At 28.2% G+C, this 25,175-nt stretch overlaps 4 protein-coding genes across 6 annotated transcripts; 3 read left to right on the forward strand and 1 right to left on the reverse strand.

Annotated features, from left to right (window-relative positions):
• Nucleotides 1-70: 70 nt before the first annotated feature.
• Nucleotides 71-616, forward strand: Bm9436 (Uncharacterized protein; the record flags this gene model as incomplete). The annotated part of the gene is made up of 2 exons (XM_001893599.1): nucleotides 71-89; nucleotides 480-616. 2 exons carry the CDS (start codon nucleotides 71-73, stop codon nucleotides 614-616), a joined length of 156 nt encoding a protein of 51 aa, XP_001893634.1.
• A 274-nt stretch (nucleotides 617-890) lies between these two features.
• On the reverse strand, nucleotides 891-5,274 carry Bm6129 (serine/threonine protein kinase, putative; the record flags this gene model as incomplete). The annotated part of the gene is made up of 8 exons (XM_043078332.1): nucleotides 891-971; nucleotides 1,556-1,757; nucleotides 2,023-2,126; nucleotides 2,826-3,011; nucleotides 3,522-3,701; nucleotides 4,419-4,571; nucleotides 4,822-4,951; nucleotides 5,255-5,274. The coding sequence occupies 8 exons, from the start codon at nucleotides 5,272-5,274 to the stop codon at nucleotides 891-893; spliced, it is 1,056 nt and encodes a 351-aa protein (XP_042934266.1).
• A 1,440-nt stretch (nucleotides 5,275-6,714) lies between these two features.
• Nucleotides 6,715-17,351, forward strand: Bm9435 (the record flags this gene model as incomplete). 2 transcript variants are annotated; one of them, XM_043078333.1, is made up of 23 exons in its annotated part: nucleotides 6,715-6,787; nucleotides 6,956-7,103; nucleotides 7,355-7,498; nucleotides 8,292-8,412; nucleotides 8,981-9,089; nucleotides 9,303-9,424; nucleotides 9,843-10,028; nucleotides 10,620-10,718; nucleotides 11,025-11,150; nucleotides 11,531-11,729; nucleotides 11,918-11,973; nucleotides 12,161-12,340; nucleotides 12,538-12,651; nucleotides 13,052-13,229; nucleotides 13,576-13,805; nucleotides 14,275-14,379; nucleotides 14,687-14,821; nucleotides 15,191-15,327; nucleotides 15,942-16,128; nucleotides 16,254-16,437; nucleotides 16,672-16,862; nucleotides 17,058-17,118; nucleotides 17,311-17,351. In XM_043078333.1, the coding sequence occupies 23 exons, from the start codon at nucleotides 6,715-6,717 to the stop codon at nucleotides 17,349-17,351; spliced, it is 3,126 nt and encodes a 1,041-aa protein (XP_042934267.1). The 2 variants fall into 2 exon arrangements, with proteins under 2 accessions (XP_042934267.1, XP_042934268.1); XM_043078334.1 differs by lacking the exon at nucleotides 6,715-6,787 and having other exon boundaries at nucleotides 6,994-7,103.
• Nucleotides 17,352-18,451: 1,100 nt separating this feature from the next.
• Bm3172 lies at nucleotides 18,452-24,366 on the forward strand (the record flags this gene model as incomplete). 2 transcript variants are annotated; one of them, XM_043078335.1, is made up of 11 exons in its annotated part: nucleotides 18,452-18,532; nucleotides 18,928-19,119; nucleotides 19,739-19,819; nucleotides 20,148-20,364; nucleotides 20,728-20,831; nucleotides 20,985-21,182; nucleotides 21,374-21,594; nucleotides 21,775-21,891; nucleotides 22,128-22,245; nucleotides 22,380-22,592; nucleotides 24,346-24,366. In XM_043078335.1, 11 exons carry the CDS (start codon nucleotides 18,452-18,454, stop codon nucleotides 24,364-24,366), a joined length of 1,563 nt encoding a protein of 520 aa, XP_042934269.1. The 2 variants fall into 2 exon arrangements, with proteins under 2 accessions (XP_042934269.1, XP_001893637.2); XM_001893602.2 differs by lacking the exon at nucleotides 24,346-24,366 and adding an exon at nucleotides 23,213-23,227.
• Between the last annotated feature and the right edge of the window lie 809 nt (nucleotides 24,367-25,175).

The raw sequence follows: 25,175 nt of genomic DNA on the forward strand, positions 1-25,175 counted from the left end.
GTAGTTCCTAAACAATGATGTCGAAGTAATTCGAGTGTTCAGCGTTATTAGCGTTGTTAGTTTTCAGACAATGGATCAGTCGAATGAGGGTAAATTTTTTACTTCATTGATAAATACTCATTCCAACATTGATCATTTTTATGTTTCAAGATTTCGTTAATCATGCACATTCAATATTATCGATTAACTTTATGATATTCTACATTGTAGTACAATATTTTTATTACGTTTTTTAATTAAGACTAATAATTCATATGAAATGATAATCAAATGATTACAATAATTCGGACTGGTATTATTACTAAAAGATTTCTCTGAGAAATTTCGACCACATTATTATTTGATTTTTCTTTTTTAATACTGTTAGTCTGGTTATCTAAATACAAAAGTTTTAATACATAATAATTAATAAATGTACAACTCTGACTATAAATCGTAATAGTTAATGGTTTTAAAATCGTTAACGTTTTTTATTATAGAATGTGCTGCAACGGAATTACGTCGTTTTGCATCATTACTGCGTGAACTTCGTGTCACTGATAGTTGGCATACGAAATCACGAAGAAAATTTATTCAGATTCAGGTTTGTGAATATTTGAAATTTTACAATGTTTAACAACATATTTATTCGTATATCTGTATGATTCAAGCTTAGGACTTGAAATATTCATTTTTAGAGAAGTATTCAGTAATAGTAGCAAGATACGTAGAATGGGAATATTTAAGAAAAGTGAGTGATATATAAAAGTGATATGATGCTGTAGCAAAAGAGAGAAAAGGAATTTGGAAAGAATCTTTTTTTTACTGTTGGTTGAGACTGGGGAACGGAAAAATGATTTTAATGTGAAATAAAATTATACAGATATATGGAAACTAAAAGTCTTCTAGTATTATACTGTGGTACAACTGGCTCCACTTTCTTTGCGTTCCACTGGTGCTATTGGTAGATGAAACCAGGGCAGATTCATAGCCTGTAATCATTCAATTATTAGTATTTATTTACTCTACCATTGGTATAATTATTATATAAGATAAAATTAATTAGCCAAAATTATAGACAAAAAATTATGGATCTATTATAAGTAGATAAGATGACAAATTATCTGATATAGGAAGCTCAAATTATCAAAGAAATTGTTGCATTAGAATGAATTTATTCCCAATGTGTAGAAAAATTAACTCTTTTCCGAGTTATCGAAAAAATTGCGTTTGCAAATGTGGACTAAATTTAATTGAGCAAAGAAATTTTGGTTAGAAAATTAAATAAATTATTGCATCTTGAAAATACACCTACGGTTAACATTTACACAATACATGAAAATGATGTAAAGGGAATATCGTTGTAGGTTATGATTGTATTTTGAAAGTAATAAAATTTGAGTCTTTAAAATACTTAAAATTGTGAAAGTTTTGTTGTGAAAAAAAAAAAAAAAAAAAAAACTATTGATATATACAAGTTGTTAATATCAAACGCTTTTTTCTCTTTCAACAAATATTTCAATTTATTAAAATTTAGATAGAATAATGCTTCTTTCCTGGAAGCATTTTATCTAACTTGCTGAATATCAGGTCGTGTATGATAGTCAAATGTCATCATGGTATCGATGGTACTTTGGCACATTTGACTAAGCTGTAGCTTTTTTGAATAATGATAAGTTCTGTTTCGTTGTGCTTCCACAATAATAGTATTACTGGCAACACGTTCATTATATGGCATTCGATTGGTAACTAACACAAATGCTACAACACCTAATGACCTGAAATAAGGGAATTATCGAAGCCATGATAGTCTATGTCATGCATCTGTTACACTTCTTTTTTTTTGTAGATTACAATAAAAATTACTGTATAAGTTCTACTTGATTAACTTTTAAAGCTGTAAGTTAAATTATTAGTTAATTTGATAATTGAGCATTAGTTCATCTCTTTTGCTTGTTTGCAAGTTTTTAAATTGGTATTTGTTTTGGAATAATTTAATGATGTTTATTGATCTGTTGAAGCTCTTAATTAACTTAATCTTACCAGACATCTGCCTTAAATGGTATATATTCTTGACCAAGAAGGATTTCTGGAGCTGAGTATGATTTCGATCCACAGAATGTTTTTGATAAATCTCCATTTTGTGCCTTAAACTGTTTCTTGCATAAAATTTTGAATTCTATTTCTCAATATTCATTATATATTACTAGCTTTATTGTTGTAGGCAATATAATGTATATTGATTGTTAGTTATCAGTATCTAATTTTTATCTGTAGCTATTGCCTTTTTTTCGTTCTACAACTTAAAAAATAACGTAGCGTTTCCATAAACATATCAAAATCAAAAATAAGTTTGAAAGCAATTAAAGGATTGATTTGAATTATTACTAATTAAAATTAATTAGCAACTGAAACCATTTACATCTGATGAAGTTCTAATGGATCCTATAATAATAAGAAATTTATATATCCTTCGGAGTTATGTTAAAACTTATGACTGATGAAGTTCTAATGGATCCTTCTAGTATTAAAAACATAAAAGGATTAAGTTGGTTAATTAAAGAATAGCATTTGGATGGCATTCACGTTACTGATTCGATCATTACTTAGTTTAAGCCTTACTTATCCATTAGAGCATAAAGCTATTTAAATGTTTAACTTCTGTTTTTTTTTTTTTTTTTTCCTAATTATTCTAATTGTTTTGATGTTTTTCGCAGTTATTATTTACTGGTTTAATTGACTTAAAATTTTTAGTAACTTTATCACCAATGATGCATACTCTAGTTTGAAATTTAATTTAATTTAAATGAAAATATTTCTATATCGTAATACTTTTTTAAATTTACCTCTCGACAGAAACCAAAATCAGCAATTTTAATAGAATTATCAGCAAAAAGAAGAATATTTTCTAGTTTTAAATCACGATGTGCTATTGAACGCATATGCATATAATAAACTGCTGAAATGAGTTGTTTCATCCAACTTTGAGCGATTGATTCCGCTTGTGCACCATTTTGTTGCACAAATGTTAACTGGAAAATGAAGAAAAGAATAGGAAAGATTTTTATATATTCAGAAATTTATTAGATTATACAAATTCATTCACTTCTTTTTTTTTTTTTTTCAAGTAATCTAATGTAATATTATCGTAGCATTGTCTCTCCAAATAGTTCTTTTGAAACTATCATTTAAGAATGATTGTTTTTTAAAATAAAATGATTTTATTTCTTAAAAGCAATATTATAAATTATTCTTTTGATCAGGTAAGCATTTTTATATTATTCAGATTTTGTCTATATATAACCTTCCGGTTATCTTCAATACGGATTTATTATTTAGAATTATTAAATTATTCCTTTCATAATCTTATTATATTCATAAGTAAGACAATAATATCTAATCATTTCATTGCTAGATTCATTATTAATACATTCATTATTAATGATTACTTTATGATATTTAATGAAGAATATTTTACTATTGCAATCGTTTCTGTGAAATTATATCGAATGTAAATAGTAGAATATAAACATTTAACTTACAAGATCACCTTTTTCGGCAAGTTCCATTGGCAAATATATTTTGCCAGCTTCTTCGAAAACACCAAAAAGAGCTACCAAATTTGGATGCCTCAAACGTTTCCATGTTTGGATTTCACGTGGTAGAAATTTGCACTTATATTCTTGGGTAACTTTTCGTGTATCAATTATTTTGATTGCAATCTTGAAATTTTACAAAATTTTTTTTATCTTACAACGAAATGAAGTTTTAATTTCTCTGCGATCTGATATTTTATAATGAATCATTATAGATAGGTAGAATTAATAAAAAGAAGATAGAATAATAGTAAAAATTTGATATTATAATGTATGGATGAGATATAGTAAGTAAATTTTGAATTGAGCAAAATGATAATAATTTTAAGTATGTTTAGACTATTCATGTTTATAGAGTTAATTATTAAGAAAATTTATAGTATCTATTTTCATTCATTGGTTATTATTAGTGTGTTATATATGAAATAATTTTAACATTAATTGAAAAGACTTATAAATTGGTCTTTTTTTATGAAATCAGTTATTACTTCATTTTTACTCTACAATATTAATCCAAAACTTTAGCATATATATTTGATTGTCAGAACAATTTATGGCATGAGTTTTATTAAACGACAAACAATACTTTGTCTTATTTCAAATAGAGTTGCATTGAAAAATTGGATGAATCTTATTATCAAAAACTTAATTAATTCAAATTTTCGATATTACTTTTTGTAAATTTTTACCGTAAAATTATTAATTGTTTTAAGATTTTGTTTCCTTTTTATTTTTTTGAAGAATACTAGATTTTTCAAAATTTTTTTTTCCTTCTTTTACAGTCGATTAATCCAAAAAATTAGCATAATTACATCTTTTTTTTTTGTTGATATCATACTGTACCTTTTTGCTAGTTCTAAGATGTGTACCCTGGCATACTTTGCTATAACGTCCATAACCAAGTTTTGGACAATTTGTTAATGCATATCCATAATTTGCTAACACCTGTCGTGTGCTTAAGGGATAACAGTGATAGTTCCTTGTCATTTGAAGTTGCTACAAAATATTAAAATAATTAAAAGTTGCAATGAAATAATAATTCATTATCATTTGTAAGTTTTTTGCAAATATGCATCTAATTTTGACTTATTTCATTTCATAATTTGAAGCACATTACTGTTTATATTTCAGAATATTATTTCTTTAAAATCTAAGAAGAAAAAAAAAAAAAAGAACGAAATCAGTATGCATTTTTCAAGTATTAGAATCCTACTTTTCTAAAAAAAAAAGATTGAACTGAACATACACGTTGTGTATAACAATGATCATGTGAATGTTGATACTGATTTTGATTGCATGGTGATTTAAGTGATCCATATTGACGTTTTGGTGTCGAAATTTCTTCTTCAAATGATAGTTGTCGTTCATTATCATATCTGTAACTAGTCTATGTTGATTTTAAATTTCGGTATGAAAATTATGCATACTACAAGAGTTGACTATAACTGCTTTTAAAGTTAGAAATTCTCCATATTTCTTATCTACAATTCTTATAGTAGTAGTAGTAAAAGTAGTAATAGTTGTTGTAATAGTGGTTGTAAAATTAGTAGTTGAAATAATACTACAAAGTTAACTTTAACTTTTTTATTAAAGAAGTTTAACTTTTCAAAATAGATTATTTATACAAAAAGAAAAAACACGAAAAAAAGTGATCGCGAACAAATTTAAAAAGAATTTACTTTTTCGTCCTTGTAGACATTTTGTCAAGAAAAAGAAATAACTGTTATATTTCGATATTGAATTAACCGAAAAAGAAGTGATGTATGTCGGATGTGAAATATGAACAATAATTAAGAAATCAGTGAATGCTTCTTCTGAAATGAATTTTTCGAGAAGTGGATATTACTTTATCAGTAATATTAATAATTGAATTAAATTAAATTAGAAGGCGGATGAATGGATGAATAAAATTTCTATAAGATGAGATAAAGAAATTTTAAAAGTTACTTCTCTTTTTCCTATTTTACTCCAATAACAATTTTATTGTTTTATTAAGCATCACTTTCAGGTAGTCAAAAGATTTTCTACTTTAGCCGTATCATTGAATTTATTGTGGTGAAAATTATCTACTTGTTACTCTAAAATGATTTATCAAAACTAATTGTTTTGAAATTTTGTTTTACATATTTTTTTAAGATGATTTCATTAGAAATTATATTTCCATAATTATCAAACTATCTCTCTTACTTTTCTATCTGTAAATAACGGGCATAGAAAATATTAATTAATATTAATATCCGTACGTCTTTTTTAAATTATTTTGTGTGTAAAAATTAATTTTTACAATTTTACTCTGATTATGAATAATTGTTCCAAGATAAGAGTTGCATTCAGCGTAACTGATCAGAAGTCAGTATGAAAATGACTATTTGTTAAAAAAAAAATATTCGAAATTGCTCATACCGCCTCGAGAAAAAACGAGCCCTTTGATGAGTTGGCTCGTATGAAACCGCTTCCTGAATCTGATGAATACAATAATAACATTACTCTTTTACTATGATTTATTTAAATTATTTTTTAATCTTATCAAAGAAAAAAATCATCAAAATTTAGATAATTATGCAAATTTTTTTAACAGTCTTATTTTAGATGCATCATTAAAGGATACTTTATCTCTCGATACGTTTCACTGAATTTTGTTATATATGTTTGATTATTTCATAATTGAAATTATTTACTTCACTAATTTATTTAATTTATTTTTGTCTCAATAACAGAATGTAGCATTATTAAAATTTTTGCATTCTAATTAACTTTTATTTTCTTTTTCAAGCTTATCTTTTTATGGCGATACATGGAATATACAAAAAAAAGAAGAAAAAAAGTTAAAGGATAACCAATATTTTTCTTTTTTTCTTGCTTTTTACTAATTAATGTTTATTTCTCTTCCTAATTGAACCATAAATTGTATTATTATTAGTTTTTCTGGGGGAGAAAAAAGACAAGGAAAAAGGTATGTTTTATTTAACAAATATGCGGAATTTCAAGCAATATTTTTTATTTTTAAATAATTTTGGTAAATTTTAGTTGATAATTGCAGAACGATTGTTTCTATCATGTAAGACCGAAGGTGGCAGAATTGACGTACAGTGGAAATGCTGTTGTTGACAAATGTATCATTACATTTTCCACTCTTATCATGGAAGTTGATATTCTGATGGAAAAAGCACGAAGCACATTTTACAATGCATTAATTGTTTATGGAGAAGATGGTAATTTGTGATAATTTTGTAGGAAAAAAGATAGGAAATATTATTAATGAAATGATAAAATTGAACAAAAACTTAAGATTATCTTTCTACTTATCTCTTATCAGTTATAGTAATTATTACCAAATAATCCATGAATTGAGAAATAAAAAGTTCCTTTTTTTTTTATAGTTGATGGATGCTTATCATTAGAAGGTGGTACTGTAAAAATGATCGCACAATTTTTGCCACAACTTCAGCAACTTCATGTTTTTGTCAATCGTTGTTATGAAGTATTTCATAATATCATTTCTCAGCTTCATGCTTTTCTTTCCTTAAAGTAAGTTTCATTTACTTTTTTCAGGATTTTCCTCTTTTATCTTGAAGAAAATGGATTTTTTTTTTTTTGATAAGCAAAAAAAGAAAATGAAATTTCCTAAATATTATAAAATCGGAAAGCTTATCAGTCTTATTATTATTATCTTCTCTATCCTATACTATAAGAATATATAATTTTGGAAGAAAAAAACTTCTTATCTTGATAATGATAAAATTAGCTATTGAATAATCGTTGATGCATCATATTTTTAGAAGCGATGTTTTGGAGCAAGCTCAAGAAAGAAAGATGATGAGAATGTGGCACTCACTTGGATTGCTATTATCCATTTTGATTTCACTTGACGAAATTATACATCAACAGTCAACTTTACAACAACACTGGCAATCTTATTATAAGTATCAACAAATATTTTATAACTTTAAATTTCTAAATGAAATATGATTTTGCAAAGTATTCAAATTTTTCAAGTATAATGAATAAATTTATCTTCAAAGGACTATGCAACTTCATTCTACATCAAGAATAGCTAATTAATTTGATTGAAATGGTGAGCTGAAAAAAAAAAATAAAGTTTGATCGTAGTAAGGAAAAATAAAATTAAAATTGAGAAAATTTAGAGTCAATTAAAATAAAAATAAATACCATATTGCTATTATAGGTTTCTCATTAAACCAATTGAAATAAAAAGAATAGGATTAATAACACAAACAAAGTCTTTAAAATTCAATTTATAAGACTGACTGGAGTTGATTTGTAATGAAATAGAAAACAAGTATTGGGAAAGGTATGGCTATTAGGATCTAATTTGATTGTTTAATTTCTGATGATAGAGCTGAAAATGATGGACAAAACGTCTGGTGATTTTTATTTAGTATCTGACCTGCTTTATCATTTTATAATAGTAGTATTCTCGTCTTTTTTATTTTTATAAGCAAACAATAAAATGTGATTAGGATATGTTTAAGAAAGTACGTGACTGGATTAGTTTTTTCAATTATTAAAGCGATAATAGAAAAGCAATATTTAATTGTTTTCTATGTTTTCACATTTTCTAACTTTCGTTAAGGTACTTATCAAAAAAAAAAAAAAACAAGAAATTTTCTTTATATTTCTTTTGTATTTAGGAAAATTAACTGCAATAAGTTCGAATCAGTTCAGTTGATATTTTTTAAAAAAAAAAGTCTTCAGAGCAATGCAACTGGTAGCTCATAATCCATCTCAGTTTGGTGCAGAATCAGATTTGTTACAACCTCTTCAGCGGTTAATTACAAGCATCGATCAATCAATTATGAAAGCTAATCTTTACAAAGTAACAATTTAACTTTATTGTTTAGTAATGTTATTAGGGAATTAGAAAGATGTAGTCAAATAGTGATCTATGCTTGGATGATTATTTGACTACATAATGGTAATGTTGAAGCACACAGTATTTCAGGACATTTCAGGAATCTTAGCTGATTATTTGGCAAATTAAAGATTAGACACTTAGGCATATCGATATCTATTGGGTAGCTTAAACTTAGTTTTTATATCCCTTTGTGATAAATATAATTATTGAGGTGATATGCTACAGAATGATTAAATATATTAATAATTTTAACTCACATTTTTCAATTTATTCTCTATTTCATAGGGAATTAACAAAATTTAATGCAACTTTGCTAAAAAATTCTGAAATTAGTTTGCTCATTCGCATATATTTCCGGAATTTAGAATTATTTTACATTTGAAAATTTCATCTCATTGTTTTTTCCTTTTTCTTTGTTCGTTTGTTCTACAATTATTTTAGATATATATATATATGACATATTTATATATATATATATATATATATATATATATATATATATATATATATATATATGACATGTTTGCAGAATTGTTGTAAACAAATGTTCGAGAGAAATTTGCAGGAGGATCATCAATTTAATGAACGAATGAAAGGAATAACAATTGAAATGTTCGAAAAATGGGATCGGGTAGCTAGTATGTATTTCTTATTTCATTTTAATATTTTTAAACAAATTTTATAACTAAGTAAAATTTTTATGAATTTCATTCAATTTTTGACTGGAATTTTCATTTCATCTCAGAGATTTTAAATAATTTCAAATCTTTACGAATAATTTTACAGATTACTGATTTTCAATTAAAATTATAAACTAACTGTGGTAGTTCTCTATAACACGCATGTTTCAGCGGATGATATGCCGGATAAGCGTAAATTAATGGCAATCGTTGCCCTTGCCTTATGTCATATGTTCATGTTCCGAAAAGTTGATAAGAAAATGATGCGAACCATTTGGAATAGTTATAAAAAGGTATGTAAGGAATGATATGATAAGATGTAGTCTTAAGATTAATCCAGTTAACCTTCATAGGTAGTAAGTCAAATGTACTCTCTACAACATTTGGTATCGATAATTTTGGGATTAGATTAAATGAAATACCAGAGTTTTTATAGAAATCAACATGTGGATATCAAAAACTGAATAAATTTTGTTGATATTTCTATTCCAAATATAATTCCGGTGTTAAATTTTTTTCTTTTTCCTTAACTTTATAAAAGATTATGATAAATATTTTCTTATTTAATAAATATTTTTCCTATTATAATGAATGAATATTTCCGTTATTTTGGCATGTATACTAAATTGGAAATGAACAAAGTTATTAAAGAGAAGTATTTCGAGCCAGGTACTTTATATCGGTTATTTTTCATTTTCAAATTTATTTTAGCTCCCAACATTTCATTTGTATGGATATGTTATTTGGTCGCCATGTGAATTTATGTTGGAAAATTTGACTGAAGTAGATCGTGTGATTGATAAGAAAATGATAGCTGCAATGACAGCTGCAAAATCTGCTCAATTTATTCAAAATATGGAAGCACTACCACGAGAAGCAGCGAATACAATAAATGTTGTAAGTGAAATAAGTTTTATAGACAAAATTTCAATATTTTAATTCTTTCTTTTTCAAAAATGTTCTAATATTGACTGATTCAATCATTTAGATTAAACTGAAGTACGATTCTTAATGCGTCCCTATATTTTTTTTTTTTTTTTTTTTCAACGAACTGTCTTTTTTTACATGTGTATGTGTTTTTAAAAATATATTTATTTTATGTTTGTTGATGATAAGAAAATTAATCTAGTAGTTTTGGTTAATTTTACACTGCATTTCTTTGTTAAAAGGAACATTTGTCAAGTCTTTTGTGATATGTCTTTGAAATATCTTGCCAGTTTAGTATTATAAAAAATTTTTGCATCATGAAGGCATTTTCTTTTATTTGATAAGCTTCTGTCAAATAACTAATCTTTGGATAATCTATGTAATTTTTCCTTTTTTTTTTGAAAAGCAAAATAAAATTTACGTAAATATACTAAATGTCAGAAATATTTAACTGAAAGAAGAAAAAAAAAACATTATCATTATTGTCTTTAATAAAATCCAAAAAAGAAACATGAGTAGTTTTATATTCGATGCAAAATAATTCATATTTTTATATTGCAGTTAGATGAATGGAAATATGATATGAATGAAAAATTAAATGAAACATCAAAGCAAGTATCGAGGGATCATTTGGCATTGCGAATTTCATTGTTTTTGCGAGTAATTTTTTTTTTCTTTGTTTTCTTTGTTTAAAATAAAAGAATGACAGTTACATAATGATATTTGTCTCATATTTTTCTCGAAATTACCTATTAAATTAACGTATCATTTATCATATTTAAGTCGTAACTTTAAGTTAGGCAGATTATTTTCGAAAACAATAATTATGGCAGTACAAAAAATCTGTGAGTATGTTGATCAGCACACTTATTTCATATTAAAATATTTAGGTATTGCAAAAAATTTATACTATTAAAGATTGAGGAAGATGAGAAATTTTTAAATCTTTCAATTTTTATTTTTCAGGGTATTCGCTATGCAGATTTGTTGTGTCGTCTTTTAAAAACTTTAATGAGTAGATTGGTGATAGAACAGAAGGCTATATCACGTAGTTCAGCTTCAGCTGCATTTCGTTTAATTGAAACCATTAAGGTACGTTTTTAGTTTTTAACACTTTTCACATATTAATATTTCAAATTTTGACATACTATAAGAAATGTTTTGGATCTTTAATAGACTTTTCTATGTATTAATAGCGAGATGTATTAACAAAATGAACATTCTTGAAAATTCAGGTGTTTGAAAATGGCATCGTTGATATTTTTAATTATTATTCTTTCTTCGCATTTTTCGTGTTCAATTGTTTTCCTTCTTATGTTTCAGTTCGGAACAAAAAGAAAAAAGATATTGTTTACCTAAATTAGCTAAAATTTATAAATTTATTTAATTGCATGATGCATGATAATAATTTCATAATAATTTCTGCACATAGCTACAAAATAATTTGTATTATCTTCCAAATTAATTTATAGGAAATTGAGAAGATATTTTGGAAATGGCGATATGATATTTTAGAAAGTTGTCAAGAAGCATCTCAATATTGCAATGCCAAACTAATCCATTTGATCAGTGCAGTGCATCAGACAATTCGTAGCGAAACAGATTTTTCCTATCGCACTGTTGATACACTTTCTGCTTTAACTGTTGCTGAGAATGCTCTTTCGAGTTCGAGTAAGTATTCACTTCATTAAACAGGCATTTTTTGTATAATTTTCCTATATTTTATTGCTTAAAACACAAGTATATTAGCGAAAAAAAAAGAAAATTTTCTTTTGGTTTCTTTTAAATACTTTTTGAAAAATTTCGTACTTTTTCAAAGTTACTATTCTGTTATTTGAAACTAATTTTTGATATTTCAGTTTCACGAACCAATTTGATCGTTGCTAGCACAGCATTAGAAATGGCTTGTTATACGGTAATTGTCTTTTTTTTTCCTCTTTTTGATTCTTGTCTTATTTTTACCTTGCATATAAGTTACCTTTTTTTTTTTTTTTTTTATGTTTGTAATTAAAACTTATAAAAGTATTATATTTGCTCACTTATCATAAATTCATATGAAATCAACTTATGGAAAATGTGCTAAATTGTTGGTTATTTTCAAGAAAATATTTCGTGGTAGTGATGCTGAAAAAATGGATGAATTATTTATACGTCTAGAAACTCTCTCATCACTAGGAAATATTGTTTATCGCACCTGTAATTGTTCTTTTTTATTCTGGCATCGATCGTTTATTGCTGCATATTTTAGTGCAATTATCGAAGATAACAACTCACGACCTGAAGTTTGCTTCTTTTTTTTTGTTCAAGTGTTTATTTTTTATAGTATGAGATTATGATATTATTTGGAGGTATCACTGGATCGACTTTCAATGCTATTGCTATATAAAATATATGTGAAGTCCAACCAATTTAAATGTAATTTCATGATTATATACTTCAAAATTTTAAATTTCATTTTGAAATTTAATATCTCTTACAGCTTTTCTTTGATGCAATTAATGACATAGAAACAATATTGGGTTCAGATGACAGTGAGCAGAATATAAAAGTCAAAGAATCGGTACGGGAAGAATTGTACGAGTTATACGAGAAGGTTAGAATTTGATTGTAAAAGTAGCGAATAATATACATTTAAATACATGAAATAATATGTTTGTTTCTAACTGGTTCATTATTTTAAAACATATATTAGCTCTAACTTTTTAATAGTTTTGTCATAGTATTTTTTTTTTTCTTATTACCAAAACACTTTCCATAATTGAAATTTTGATTTTGCATAAACACAATAACTATTTCAATAAATCTGTTTAGTTTTTTTTTGTCGATTTTTCTCTTTTTCTTCATCCGCTTTTGTTGCTAAAAATGCTGTAATGTTTGAATATCTAGATTTTGATAAGATGAAACAATTACCAAAGCTTTTTAAATGTCATTACATTTAGCTAAAATTTCACATCAAAATTTGTTACCTTATTTACTGTCGAAACTATTTTCAGCTTTATTTGAAAAAATTATGCGAAACAGTAGAAACTGATTTACGATTAACCGTTCATTCTCATCTCCAACTGGACGATCGTACGCCGAAAGATCCAATGCATGATGCAAACATGCGTTTAGTTAATTTATTGGAACTACCTGCGGTGCAACTGTTTGATCGATTGATTGATATTAAAAGTAATTGCCATTTTTTTAGATAGTAAAATGAAAATATAATTAGGATATTACTTATTTTAGAATAAAAATTACTACCACAACTATTACTACTTCTATTATTACTATTGTTATCATTATTTATTAATGTTATTACTTTTATTATTATTATTACTATCAGAATTTGTGAAACATTTTTGGTTGAAAATGGGAGAAATTAATGAATTTAATGAAAAGAAAGAAGGCTATAGTGGCATAAAGTGGGCAAATTGTTTGCTAACTGAAAAGATAGAATACAAAATTGTTTTTAGGATATTGAATGAAACACATTTTTCTTCTCTCTCTCTTTCGCAAGTTATCAAGATTTCAGGGTATGTTGAAAAATATTTGGAAAGTACATTCTACAATTTGACAGCTGTCGCTTTGCATGATTCGAACACTTACATGGCAATGAGCTTATTGGCTAAACAAAAATATAATTTAATCTTATGTCAGAGTCGTCTACCATTCCAAAAACTTGACCAAGGTCCAGATGTGTTATTTATTGCTCGAAATATCGATTCATTTGTGGAAAATTATGATTATAATTTAAATGAACAGGTACCTAATCTCAGATTTCTTTGGAAATTTTTAGGTGAATTTCGAGAATTTTAGAAATTTTAAGCTACATATCATTTGTAAGGTTATTCTATCCAAACTCTTCAGAGCGGATGAAACTAATTATTGGTTATGAATTGCGTTATACTAGTTATAGTCCAACTAATTTCACTGTTGAATATGGTTTCAGAACTGACTTTATTTAAACTTGAAATGTTGAAATTATAATAATCCTATATGTCAATATTAAAATTCTTTTATAATGCTAAGCCTAACAATGCAGTTTTTTTTTTTTTTTTTTTTTTTTCATGCTTTCCTAACTTTGGTTAACCTAGTTTATTTGTTATTAACTTACAACAAATTTTATATTCGAAGTGTTTTTTCTCTTTATTTATTCTATTTCACTATATCTTTGTTTTTTATTTTTTATTTATTTATTTTTTGTGAAATTTGAAAATTACTTTTATTTCAGTTCTTCATCGAAAAAGACAGTAAAAGCAAGCAATTAACAATATTAACAGTAGAACATGTTGCTAATTCAATACGAACTCATGGTATGGGTATTATGCATACGACGGTATGATTAAATCCAATCATTTTTTACATTTTCTTCCATAAGAAAATTATTCAATTTTTGTTTCTAATTTTTTTCTATAATAGCTTGACATTTTTCCACAAATGCATTCATAGATTGCTTTGTTTTTTTCTATTTATAAACACAAATTAATCATTTTCGAAAATGATCAATTTATTCTAAGTAATGATTTTTGAACATTTAAAGATAACTTTAAATGTTTAAAAATCAAAAAAAAAAGAAGAAAAAAAAATGAAAAGAAAAGAAAAAATTCTATTATTTCAGTTTTGCCGATTAGAGTATATTACAGATCAATCATGCTTATCAGTTTCTCAAAAAGAAATTTTATATTTTCTCACAGCTCTTATACGATGATCGTATTAGGAATCAGTTGATTAAGGATGAGCGATATTTTCATGAGAATGCTGAGAAACTCGAAAAAATGGTTAGTTCCTGGGAATATATGAATAGATTCCGTTCTTTCATTTCTTTTCTTCTTTCTGAATAGATTATTTTTGAGAGCTGAAACCTACTTTGAAGTATGCAAAAACCCCATTGGAATCATTTATTCTAAGTAATTGATTCAGTGTTTTTCAAATGTTTAATTTTTAACTTTTTTTCCATATCTTTTTTCATATAAAAGAATTTTTTATTACTTGAATAAATTTTCTTTTGGGGGGAAAAAGTATTTCTGCTTAATTAATTTCAACAGTTGGAGAATTTTTTTTTTCTTTTTTGATTTCTTTCATGGTTCCATTTAATTATTCCATATTTGGCATGAGATTGATAGAATTTAATTCCTGTTACATTTCAGTATCCAGTAAGTCGAGCGCAACGTTTCAGCGCTTCAATTCGACTTCTTGGTGTTGCGGATGATGATTTGTATTTGGATAAACTGCGTATTTTGATCACTGAGATTGGAAATGTTATGGGTTATGTAAGGCTTGTTAGGTCAGTGGTCATTTTTTATTTCATTCTTTATTATTTGGTATAATTAATAATTTAACTAATAGAAGATCAAAGCAAATTGTGAGTAGCGGTTTTAGTAAGTTAAATTATTGGCTGTAAAAAAGTCCTTTACATGTCACAGAGTGCTGATGCTTCTTTCAGTGCCTTTTTAATTGTGTCTTTCGAATTGAGGGAAACTTTATCACTGATTTTGAAGTGTTAAATAATGGCATTGATATTTCTCATGGAGAAATTTAGAATAGAGACACCAAATAAGATTTGTGTTTAAATAATCTTTGTAGTTTGAAGTTCAATTTCTTGTCGAATGAGAACAGGGAAAAGTATTGACTGATTTAAAAGAATTCTTAAATTGACGAAATTATTTCGCTACTCTTTTTTGTATTTCTCAGTAAATTTTCAGGTGACCACATTTAAACGAATATTTCTTGTTTGGACATTCATTTCTGGGCAAAAATTCTTGATTTGATTACATTTCGCATTTCTAAATATTTCTTACTAGGATCATTTGGGAAGAAACCATCGAAATATTGAACATATTCCAATTTTCAAATGAATTCGATTGTTATTTCAAATTATCTAATAATGGACAATTGCAGATCAGGTGGCGTTGAAGCGAGTATGCAGTCTTTGGGATTTCTTCCTAATCTCGATGATGTCCCATCCTTCGAACCGCTTGCAGTCAATGCAAAACTATCATCAGAGACTATCAGTGCCGCTAAGTTGCTAGATAATGTTTTCGATGTAGCAAAAAAGAATGTTAATCAGTCGGACAACTATTTACAGGTTTGCAACCAACATTTATCATAACAAATTCCTTCAAACTTTTTAAAATTCTAAATATACAGACATAGGCAGATAGATCAGGTTAGGTATACAGATATATAGATACATAAATAAATAGATTGCAGATTCTTGTGGAAGTATTTGCACCAGAATTGTGCGGGAATACGAAATATGAACATTTGAACTTCTTTTACATGATTGTGCCACCACTGACGATTAATTATGTCGATCGAATGCTTTCTTGCAAAGGAAAATTAGGACGAAGAGCGAAACAAAACAATACCTTTACTGACGATGGATTTATTCTTGGTATAATAGAGAAAAAAATTCATACAAACTAAGTAGTAAAATTACTGGATTAACAAAAATTCAAAAAGTCCTTTTCGATTTATAGTGCTCAGAAAAATGTTGAGTAAAAAATAGATAAGAAATTTTCCAATTTCGAGAAATTTCATGGTTTATACAAAACAATCTTTTGAATATCGATAATTTCAGAAGTACTGGTTTTAAAATAAATGAAATTCGAAATTCTAAAATTTTTAGGTGTAGCATTTATCCTGGTACTGCTGGATCAACACACCTATTTTTCATCTTTGAACTGGTTCCAGTCTGTGGCTTGTGAATGTGAAGAACAAATTGCCAATGCTTCATTTGGCTCTAAAAGTTCATCAACCAAAAATGCTTTAGATCCATCAGCAGCAATCCGTCTGGCTAAGCTAGACCAATACCAAAAAGTTAGATTTTGATTTCTTTTGTGAACCATGTCGTATATATCTCATATTTTTAATTGATGGAATTCAAATTTTGCTTGATAAATCATACATGAGCTTTATAAAAAAAAAAACTGAAAAAAGAGCTTTTTCAATTTTTCATCGCTCCATTATCCAACTTTTGAGTTTTTCCTCCAATTCTATATCACAGAATTTCAGGAATTCCAATTGCTTTCGTACACATTTAGCTCGGCTAAAATATTTTTTAACTCAAATCAAGGTGAAATTTTTTTCTAATAAATTTATTGTTTTGATTAAAAATTGTTAACCTGAAATATCGGTAGTGTCCAGTGATATATCATTTGATAGTAAAAAATTTTAAGGAATGATTTACCAGTGTATGTAAATAAGCTGGGAGAAGAAATTTAGTAGAATTATAAATGTTGAACACTTTAGCAAAATGATCTTACAGATGTAGCAGCTCAGTCGTTGCACACTACAGAATCGCAATAACTTGAGTCGGATATATGGCTTAAATTATGATGGATGTAGTTTGTGGAATTATTTCGAGAAAATTACTTTATTTGAAATGCTTTCCAGAAATGATTTTGTTTTCATTTCGAATATCATTCTAAAAAAATTTGCTGTTTCAAATTACATTTCGCGCTTCTGTCATTTTACATTTTGATGACTTCATCCATTGACGTAATGAATTATATTTGACTTGTTATTACTCTTTTGCATAACAAAATCATTACTTCTCATTCATTTAAAGAACTTGAAAGAAAGAAAAAATCTGAATTATTGTAATTAGTTGCTTATTCAATGTTTATTTGTTGAACTGTGATTGTTAAAAGGTTATATGCATTTCTCAGCACTAACAAAAAAGCAGATTACACCCAAACTAGCAACCCAAATTATGTGCACATTACAGTATGGTACTACTTTTCTAACTATTTTACACTGAAGGATTATCTTTGAGACATTTCTACCTAATTTCCTGTAATATTTCAAGATACTGCAAACCTGTATTAAAAGAAAATAAACGGGTAAAAATAGTGTGCTGCATTTTTCAAAGTGATAGGTCTCGACTCCTAAATTTTAATTTCCTTTTAAGACTGGAAGAATATTTCGGATGAACTTTTGTCAAACATAAAATCGAAATAGTTGGTCGTCACAAACGTCTTCATCAGGTGGGATGTTAAGTTTGCACAGTGCATGTGCCAGCGTTACGCTTTCGGATTTGTCTACGTGGAACTAAAAGCCTGCGTGACGTGTCGTTTCATTTTTGCGACTTGCCGTGTACTGGGCGTGTAACGTTAGGTGTTGGCGATTTAGTCCTAAGTGTTTCAACAGCTTATCATTTGTGAGTTATCAAATGTTTCCTGGTTCTAAATTATCTGACTCATCAGAAATCTCATTTAAACACTACGTTGAACTGATTCTATAGTGATTACTATTTTGATCTGCTTTGTAAAATCGTATTCGATATTATAAATTGATGTATTTTATGCTAAATAATCATATTTGTAAGTTTTAAGTTCTAATTTAATCTTTGCTACAGTTTTCAGTGACGCAACTGTCAAGTTGTGTTAGAAGGGGAGTAAAGCAAAATGGGCGCTACAGAAGAAGCTCCATTAAAAGCAGATATTCAAACCGTTTTCCGGAAACTTCGCGCTTTACCATGCAATAAAGTATGTTATTTTCGGAGAAAATCTTTAGTTTTCTTTTCAGTTGCAATAAAGAACCCTGTTGCATTTTTTCTTTATTCTTACTATTTTTTGTTGCTAGCGCTTAATGATAACAAGAAAAGATGATCGGAAGAATGCATATATAGAACATTGGAGTGGTTATGGATTAGTGATCAGTAACATTAAACAGGAATGAACATTGATAACGATGAGGAGGAAATAATTTTTTATTCTTGCAATAAAGGATGAAGGCATTCGATGGGAGGGTTATCAAAAAAGGAAAACAATTAGATTTGTGTAGGTTATTCAGTTCAATCAGCTGCAGATTTAAAGATTTTGAATAAATAAAACTCGAAGTAATATTTCAAAACTACAAAATACACGCGACAGTAATCTAGGAATGTTTCGATTGTGGTGCTCGTAATCCTTCGTGGGCATCAGTAACTTACGGCATTTACATATGTATCGATTGCTCGGCGGTGCATCGCAATTTAGGCGTTCACATCAGTTTTGTACGATCAACTACTTTGGACACTAAATGGACATGGTTACAACTGCGTGCTATGCAAGTTGGTGGAAATGCTAAAGCGGTTTGTTTATGCTTCCTTTTTTTTGGAAAATGAAAGGAGAGGGTATGGAACAGGGAAGGAATATTTAGTTAATGGAGAAAACTAATATCGAATGTATTAGTGTTTTGTGTGTAATCCAGTTTTCTTTTCCTCTACTTCCGTTCTTTTTTTTGATGGAAGATTTTTTTTTTTTTTTTTTCTTTTGTGTATGTTAATAACATCTGCATGAATGTGATTCTGAATTGGTGGTAGAGAAGAAACAAAAGGGAAAGTCAGAAAGAATCTTTTTTCCCTTTTTTTTTTTTTTTTTTTTTTGTGTCTTAAAGCGTTTGTTGATAATTTTGCCCTAGATTTTAGCTAGCAATTACTATATTACATTTGACTAAATAAACGTTTAAAGTAAAAATTCAATTTTCCCACACGAATCTAATGGTCAATGTACTTTATTGTCTTTCATACTCTGATATGCCAGGCATTTGCATAGTAAAATAATTCCTTTCGTTATTTAATAAATATTTGAATATTGTCACTTAATTCATATTTATATATATTTATTCATATCTGTTACACTACGTTTTTGCTTATATGTGTATTTCTTAACTTGAAAATTTTGATCAAATTTGGTATGTCATATTTTTAGAACAATTTTTTCAAGCATCATGGATGTAATACAAATGACGCTCAACAGAAATATAACAGCAAGGCTTCAAATTTATATAGAGTACGTAATTTTGTGTTTTCTTTATTTGAACAACATCAGCCATAGTTTTTTCCTTTATCTTAATTTGGGTAGTTTTTCCTAGCACCTTGTTTTAATAATGTGCAAAACCAACCGTTTTTCTTACAAAGAAAGATCACTGTACCAAAATTTAGCAGAAGCATTACATTATGAAATCGTTTTTCAAATTACTAAAAAAAGCTTACAACGCAACTAAATTTTTCTTTATCTGCCCTCATGGTTAGACTTTATGAACGTTTTTAAGCACTGGTAAGTTTATCAACTGGTGTAAAATGCATTTACCGGACGTGTATAATTCTTTTATTTTCAGGAAAAATTAGCTTCGTTAGCAATGGAAGCACACCGACAATATGGTACTTCTTTGATGATGGACAGTAGTGATTTGATAGCAGATGAAGGATTTGAAGAGAAAAACACAAAGGATGAAGTTGATTTTTTTTCTCAAGACTTTCTTGTTCATCAGAGCAATTCTTCATGTTCTATAAGTCAGGACGCGTTCATTAGTGATGACAATGAAGCATTATTAGGTACCTTTTGTTGTTTTACTTAATCTTACCTTGCTTTTATTAAAGATACCGCCATTCGAACTGCTTAAGCAGCAGTTATGGATTTCATCGTGTGTGATTAAGTATGATTTTCTAGTCTTAAGTATTATCTTCGTACATTGCACATATGCGCACAGGCTGTTTTAATTATCGCAGTCTTATATTCGGTATTAATGTTTTAAAGTTTAAATATGTTCCATAGTGTATTATCACTTCTGTAGTTACATGATCTCGTTAATTTTTTTTATGGGGCTTGTTAGCTAGTAATAATTTTGTTTGTAAAATTTGTCTGATTTTACCACTAAATAACACTGGTTGAAGGAAATTAGAATCTATTATTTTCAGAACCGAATATTGAAGCATTATTATTGAGTGATACACCTCGTGAACAAAATGTTCCATTGAAATCAAAAATTGCGAGCAAAAAAATTACAGTGAAGAAATCAGGAGTATGTTGCATTTAAGCTTATCAAATTTTATTTTTTGATGGTAGATTTCAAATTTTATATTGATCCTGTTTGTATGGATGGGTAAATACTCAAGATGAATCTTTATTTTCTTGTTTTTTTGGTGGAGCAGATGAAAATATATCGTTTTCATAGCTTGGTGCTAGGAAAGGAATGGGTGCACATCGCATAACTGCAAATTTTGGTGAAATTGAACAGAAAGCATCTGATAACTTGAAAGAGAAGGAAACATTGGAAAGTTCCATTATGAAAGATGACGGAAATGATGATATTGATTCCGATGGGTCAAAAACGATTTCTAGTCGGTTTCTGATGCAAGAATTAGAAAAAAAGGTCTCTCATGGTTTTGTTTTTATATTTTGCGATATTAATCTTTTTATTAATCAATCTACGAGACCGCTGATATTTTGTACCCAAAACTGCTCGATTTCTGTTTTTCGTCTAACGGTTTTGATTTTTTAATTGGTTTAATTTGAAACTGCTTTATGGAACACTTGACTTTATTGGATAATTTATCATTCTAGGCTAAACAGAAAGCAAGTAATGTAGATCAGAATAAAGCAGACGTAGTAGATCGTCTTGGTATGGGCAGTTGTGGCGTCATTTTTGGAAAGGGAAGAATAAGTCATTCGGTGGCAAGCGGTATCAAAACCATTCCTCAAGAAGGCATTTCAAGGAGTATCAATGAAACTACAGTGCCAAGTCGACGAGAAGGCGAATGGGAAATTATTGATGATGATTTAAGGTTTAATTTCAAATTTTCGCGAATATGCAAGTTTAAATGTCGAAAGCAGAGTAAGAGAGGCGTGAGATTGCTACGCTTATGTTACAGGCCATTTTTTGTTCAGTTTTTTAGTTCGTTAAAAGATTGTCGTTGAAGCTATTAAATATTATTTTGTAGTATTTATCATAGATCAGAATTTAGAGGAAATGAGAAGAGATCAAGCATCACCGATGATCGCTACATAAAAAGAACTACAGGAGGAAACGACTTCTTCGATAGTTGGGAAACTCCTGCTTCGACAGTCACAATTAAAAAACCGTATTTATTTTCGTACATCTTTTCTAAAATTTGTATCAATTTGAGAAAAAAATATTTTTATAATGAAGATGACAGAAGGTTTTATTTGGTATAAAATGAGGTTGAATTAATTGTATTAGTGTATATCATGTGCTAGACTAAGCTGAATAATGTGTGCTTTAACATCATATGTTTGGCGAATAACTTCTTATTGGTCAGTTTGAAAAATTTTTTTTTTTTTTTGAAATTCATTTCAGGTCGAGGCCGATTATAACCGCTGCTATGAATGAGCCGTCCGATGACAGTGCATTGAAAAAGTTTGCGAATGCAAGAGCAATATCATCCGATCAATATTTTGGTAGTCCACAAGTAGATGTGAGGATTTTACTAGAACTGTTAATTACAGGGAAGGAAAGAATATGTGGATATATGTTTTCTAGGAATAGGTGGATGCAAGCTAAAATTTTTTGAAAGTTGAAAATTCAGAGTGTAAGAATGTTTTGTTTTAGTATGAGGCGCAGTCCAGGTTGAATCGTTTCGAAGGTTCAAGTGGAATAGGCAGCGCTGATTTGTTTGGTGATGGCCAAAATAGTTCATACGGTAGTGGTTACGTAAGTCAAATGCCGGAAATGGCGACAATCAGAGATAGTATGAGGATGGGTGCTAGCAAAGTAGCTGGAAAGTTATCGTCTTTGAGTAATTCCGTTGCGTATTATCTTGCGGTAAGTGCATTTATAAATTTTAGCTTCTAATTTTAGCTCTACCCTTATTGTCATAGTAGTCTTCCATAAAACTAGAAGGAAAGCGGGAATATTTTTGACAAAAATCGTTTGTTAAGGTTGACAATAAGGGTAAGTTACATCTTTCTAAAAAACTTAGTTATAGAAAAGTAAGTTATAGAAAGTTTATGTAAATACGGAAATAATTTCCATTTTGTGTTATTTTTCCATCGTAAGTATTTTTTCGAACGTTTCGAATTTGCCATAATAACACTTAATATACTTGTAGACTGTTAGCAGTTCTTTCCACTTAATTCCCCATTCGCTGTTACAGAGTTTATTCATTCCTACTTCAATTGAAACTTTTAAGTGAAAAATATTTCGTGAATTGTGACCCTTATTCATCAGTTTGTCATTTACATTCCTAGTAAAAAGTGTATGTAGCAACCTTAAATGATTTTTAAAAAATATTAGAAATTTTTGGCTGTAGGGCAGAAAAGATTTGAATAATACTGCATATGTTAATTTTATATCTTACTTTTCTGTTCAATTTCTTTTTATAAAATGCAATATCATATATTCAGGATTTAACAAAATTAAAACGCCCAAAAGCTTTATTTCAGCGAACAAAGATATAATTTCCGGAATGGAAAGATTCATCACCAGTATGAGTTTTTTTTTTCGGGTCTTTTGTTTCTTTTACGAAAAATCGTCTTCTAAGTGGCTTGAAGTCTCTCTATCGATTATTTATTTAGATTTCACTTTACTTTAGTTTATTATGGAATCGTTTAATTTCTTTCAGTGTGTTTTCTTGTTCTTTCCAAGCTGCTGCATTATGTTGCATGATGGATTTACAGCTTTGGCTTATTGTAGTGGAATAGAGATTTCATTTCCCTCCTCTTTCAGTAATATTATTTAGAGTATAAGGAAAAATATTCAGGAATTGGATTGGAAAATTTGTTGCGTAGGAAAAAATTTCTACATTCTTCTGCATATGGTATTTAATCGTCAATGTAAATTTCTAAAAAAATGTGAAAACATTCTACTAACGAAATTTCCGAATTTTAGTTTCTCTTTTTGGTTGCATAAAAAAAATTAAATAAAAGGTAAAGGTAAAAAGAAGTAAGATCATCGAAGGGAGAAAATTAACGAGAGGAATTAAAGTGAGATTCTAGCTTTAAAAATGATATCCTGAATAAGATAATGATTGCTAGGGCACTCTGGAAACGAGTAATTATGCAGACATCTCACTTAGTCAGATTGCAGTACTTCTGCTTGCCATATTTAATATATTTAATGAAAGGAAAGATATCCAAAGTTGTAGTCCGAACAGCTAAGATTTTTATTCCTTTCAAAACATTGAAGGCATTGATAATCTTCGTGGATTAAACAAAGATTTCGTAGATAGTTTCTTACAACTGCTTCTCTAGACATTGCTTTCTGTGAAATCATCATATAGAAATTTCTTTTAACTTTTTCCGGTTTTTTCTGTTTACAACGAGTAGTGTCTGGTCGTGTTTGTATATGAAAAAAGGAATTTACAATTGTATAATAGTAAGGACATTCTGTTAAAGTTGGGAAATTGAGGCACTTTTTCCGACTTTATTGTTTACCGGCTGCAGGTTTAATGAGTAAGGCAAGTCTTTCCGAAGATTTCTTGAATTGAAGTTATTTGAGCAATCATAAAATGCAGACATGACCTGACTACTGTTTTTCTGGAAATCTGCTGACTGGTTTTCAAAAAGTTTTTCTTCAGAACAACCAGGATCGGTACTGAAATATCGGTCTTGAAGGAAGGAAACGTCCAGTCTGGTTATGCTTATGTTTAACTCATTTGTTCGTTTGCAAATGGAGTGAACGTCACCACATTGCTCCACTAATTAGCTTTCTTTTACCGAACACTGTGGCTTCGATAATTTTTGGGTTTGATACATTTTATAGCTATCATTTCATAGTAGAATGCCTCTCTATTAGAACTGTGTTAGAGCTGTTCTTTGTCAAAACGTTTCAAATTCTAATTTGTGATTGTATGTTGCTAATGAAATAATGTAAAACTAAAAGTTTAATTTGAGATTATATCGTATTTAATCATTGTAACTAATGGGAGCTTTGGTGTGCAAAATAAAACTTGAATTTAAGTGTTCTACTGATTGCTTGGTTTTACTTTAATTTCTTCCCATTCACATGTGCTATTAAACGAATAAAAATACACCTGTACGTATTGCGCTACTGATGTATTTCAAGCTTGGTGGCATTAACCAATAATGAGTGGAAACACTTTTCTATTGGATACATCCAAGAATCAATTTTCAAAGCACTGACTTGAAGGATTTTACACCATGTGAAGTTTTATTCATATCATTTCATCAAATTTTGAAAAAGTCTAATGAAATACGACTTCCTCTATAGTCTTTCCTTTCTTGATCAAGCAGATGCTTCTCATATTTTATACAAAAGTTTGAGCAATGCAAATTGTTCTATGCTTTAGGATGATACATTAAACAACAAAAAAAATGGGAAAAGGGAATAACTATTTTGTTGGTTTAGAGCAATCAAATCGATAAGAGGAAGTGAAAGGGAAAATAT

This window comes from Brugia malayi (assembly GCF_000002995.4).
Source record: "Brugia malayi strain FR3 genome assembly, contig: Bm_v4_Chr2_contig_001, whole genome shotgun sequence".
NCBI classification, from domain to species: Eukaryota; Metazoa; Nematoda; class Chromadorea; order Rhabditida; family Onchocercidae; genus Brugia; species Brugia malayi.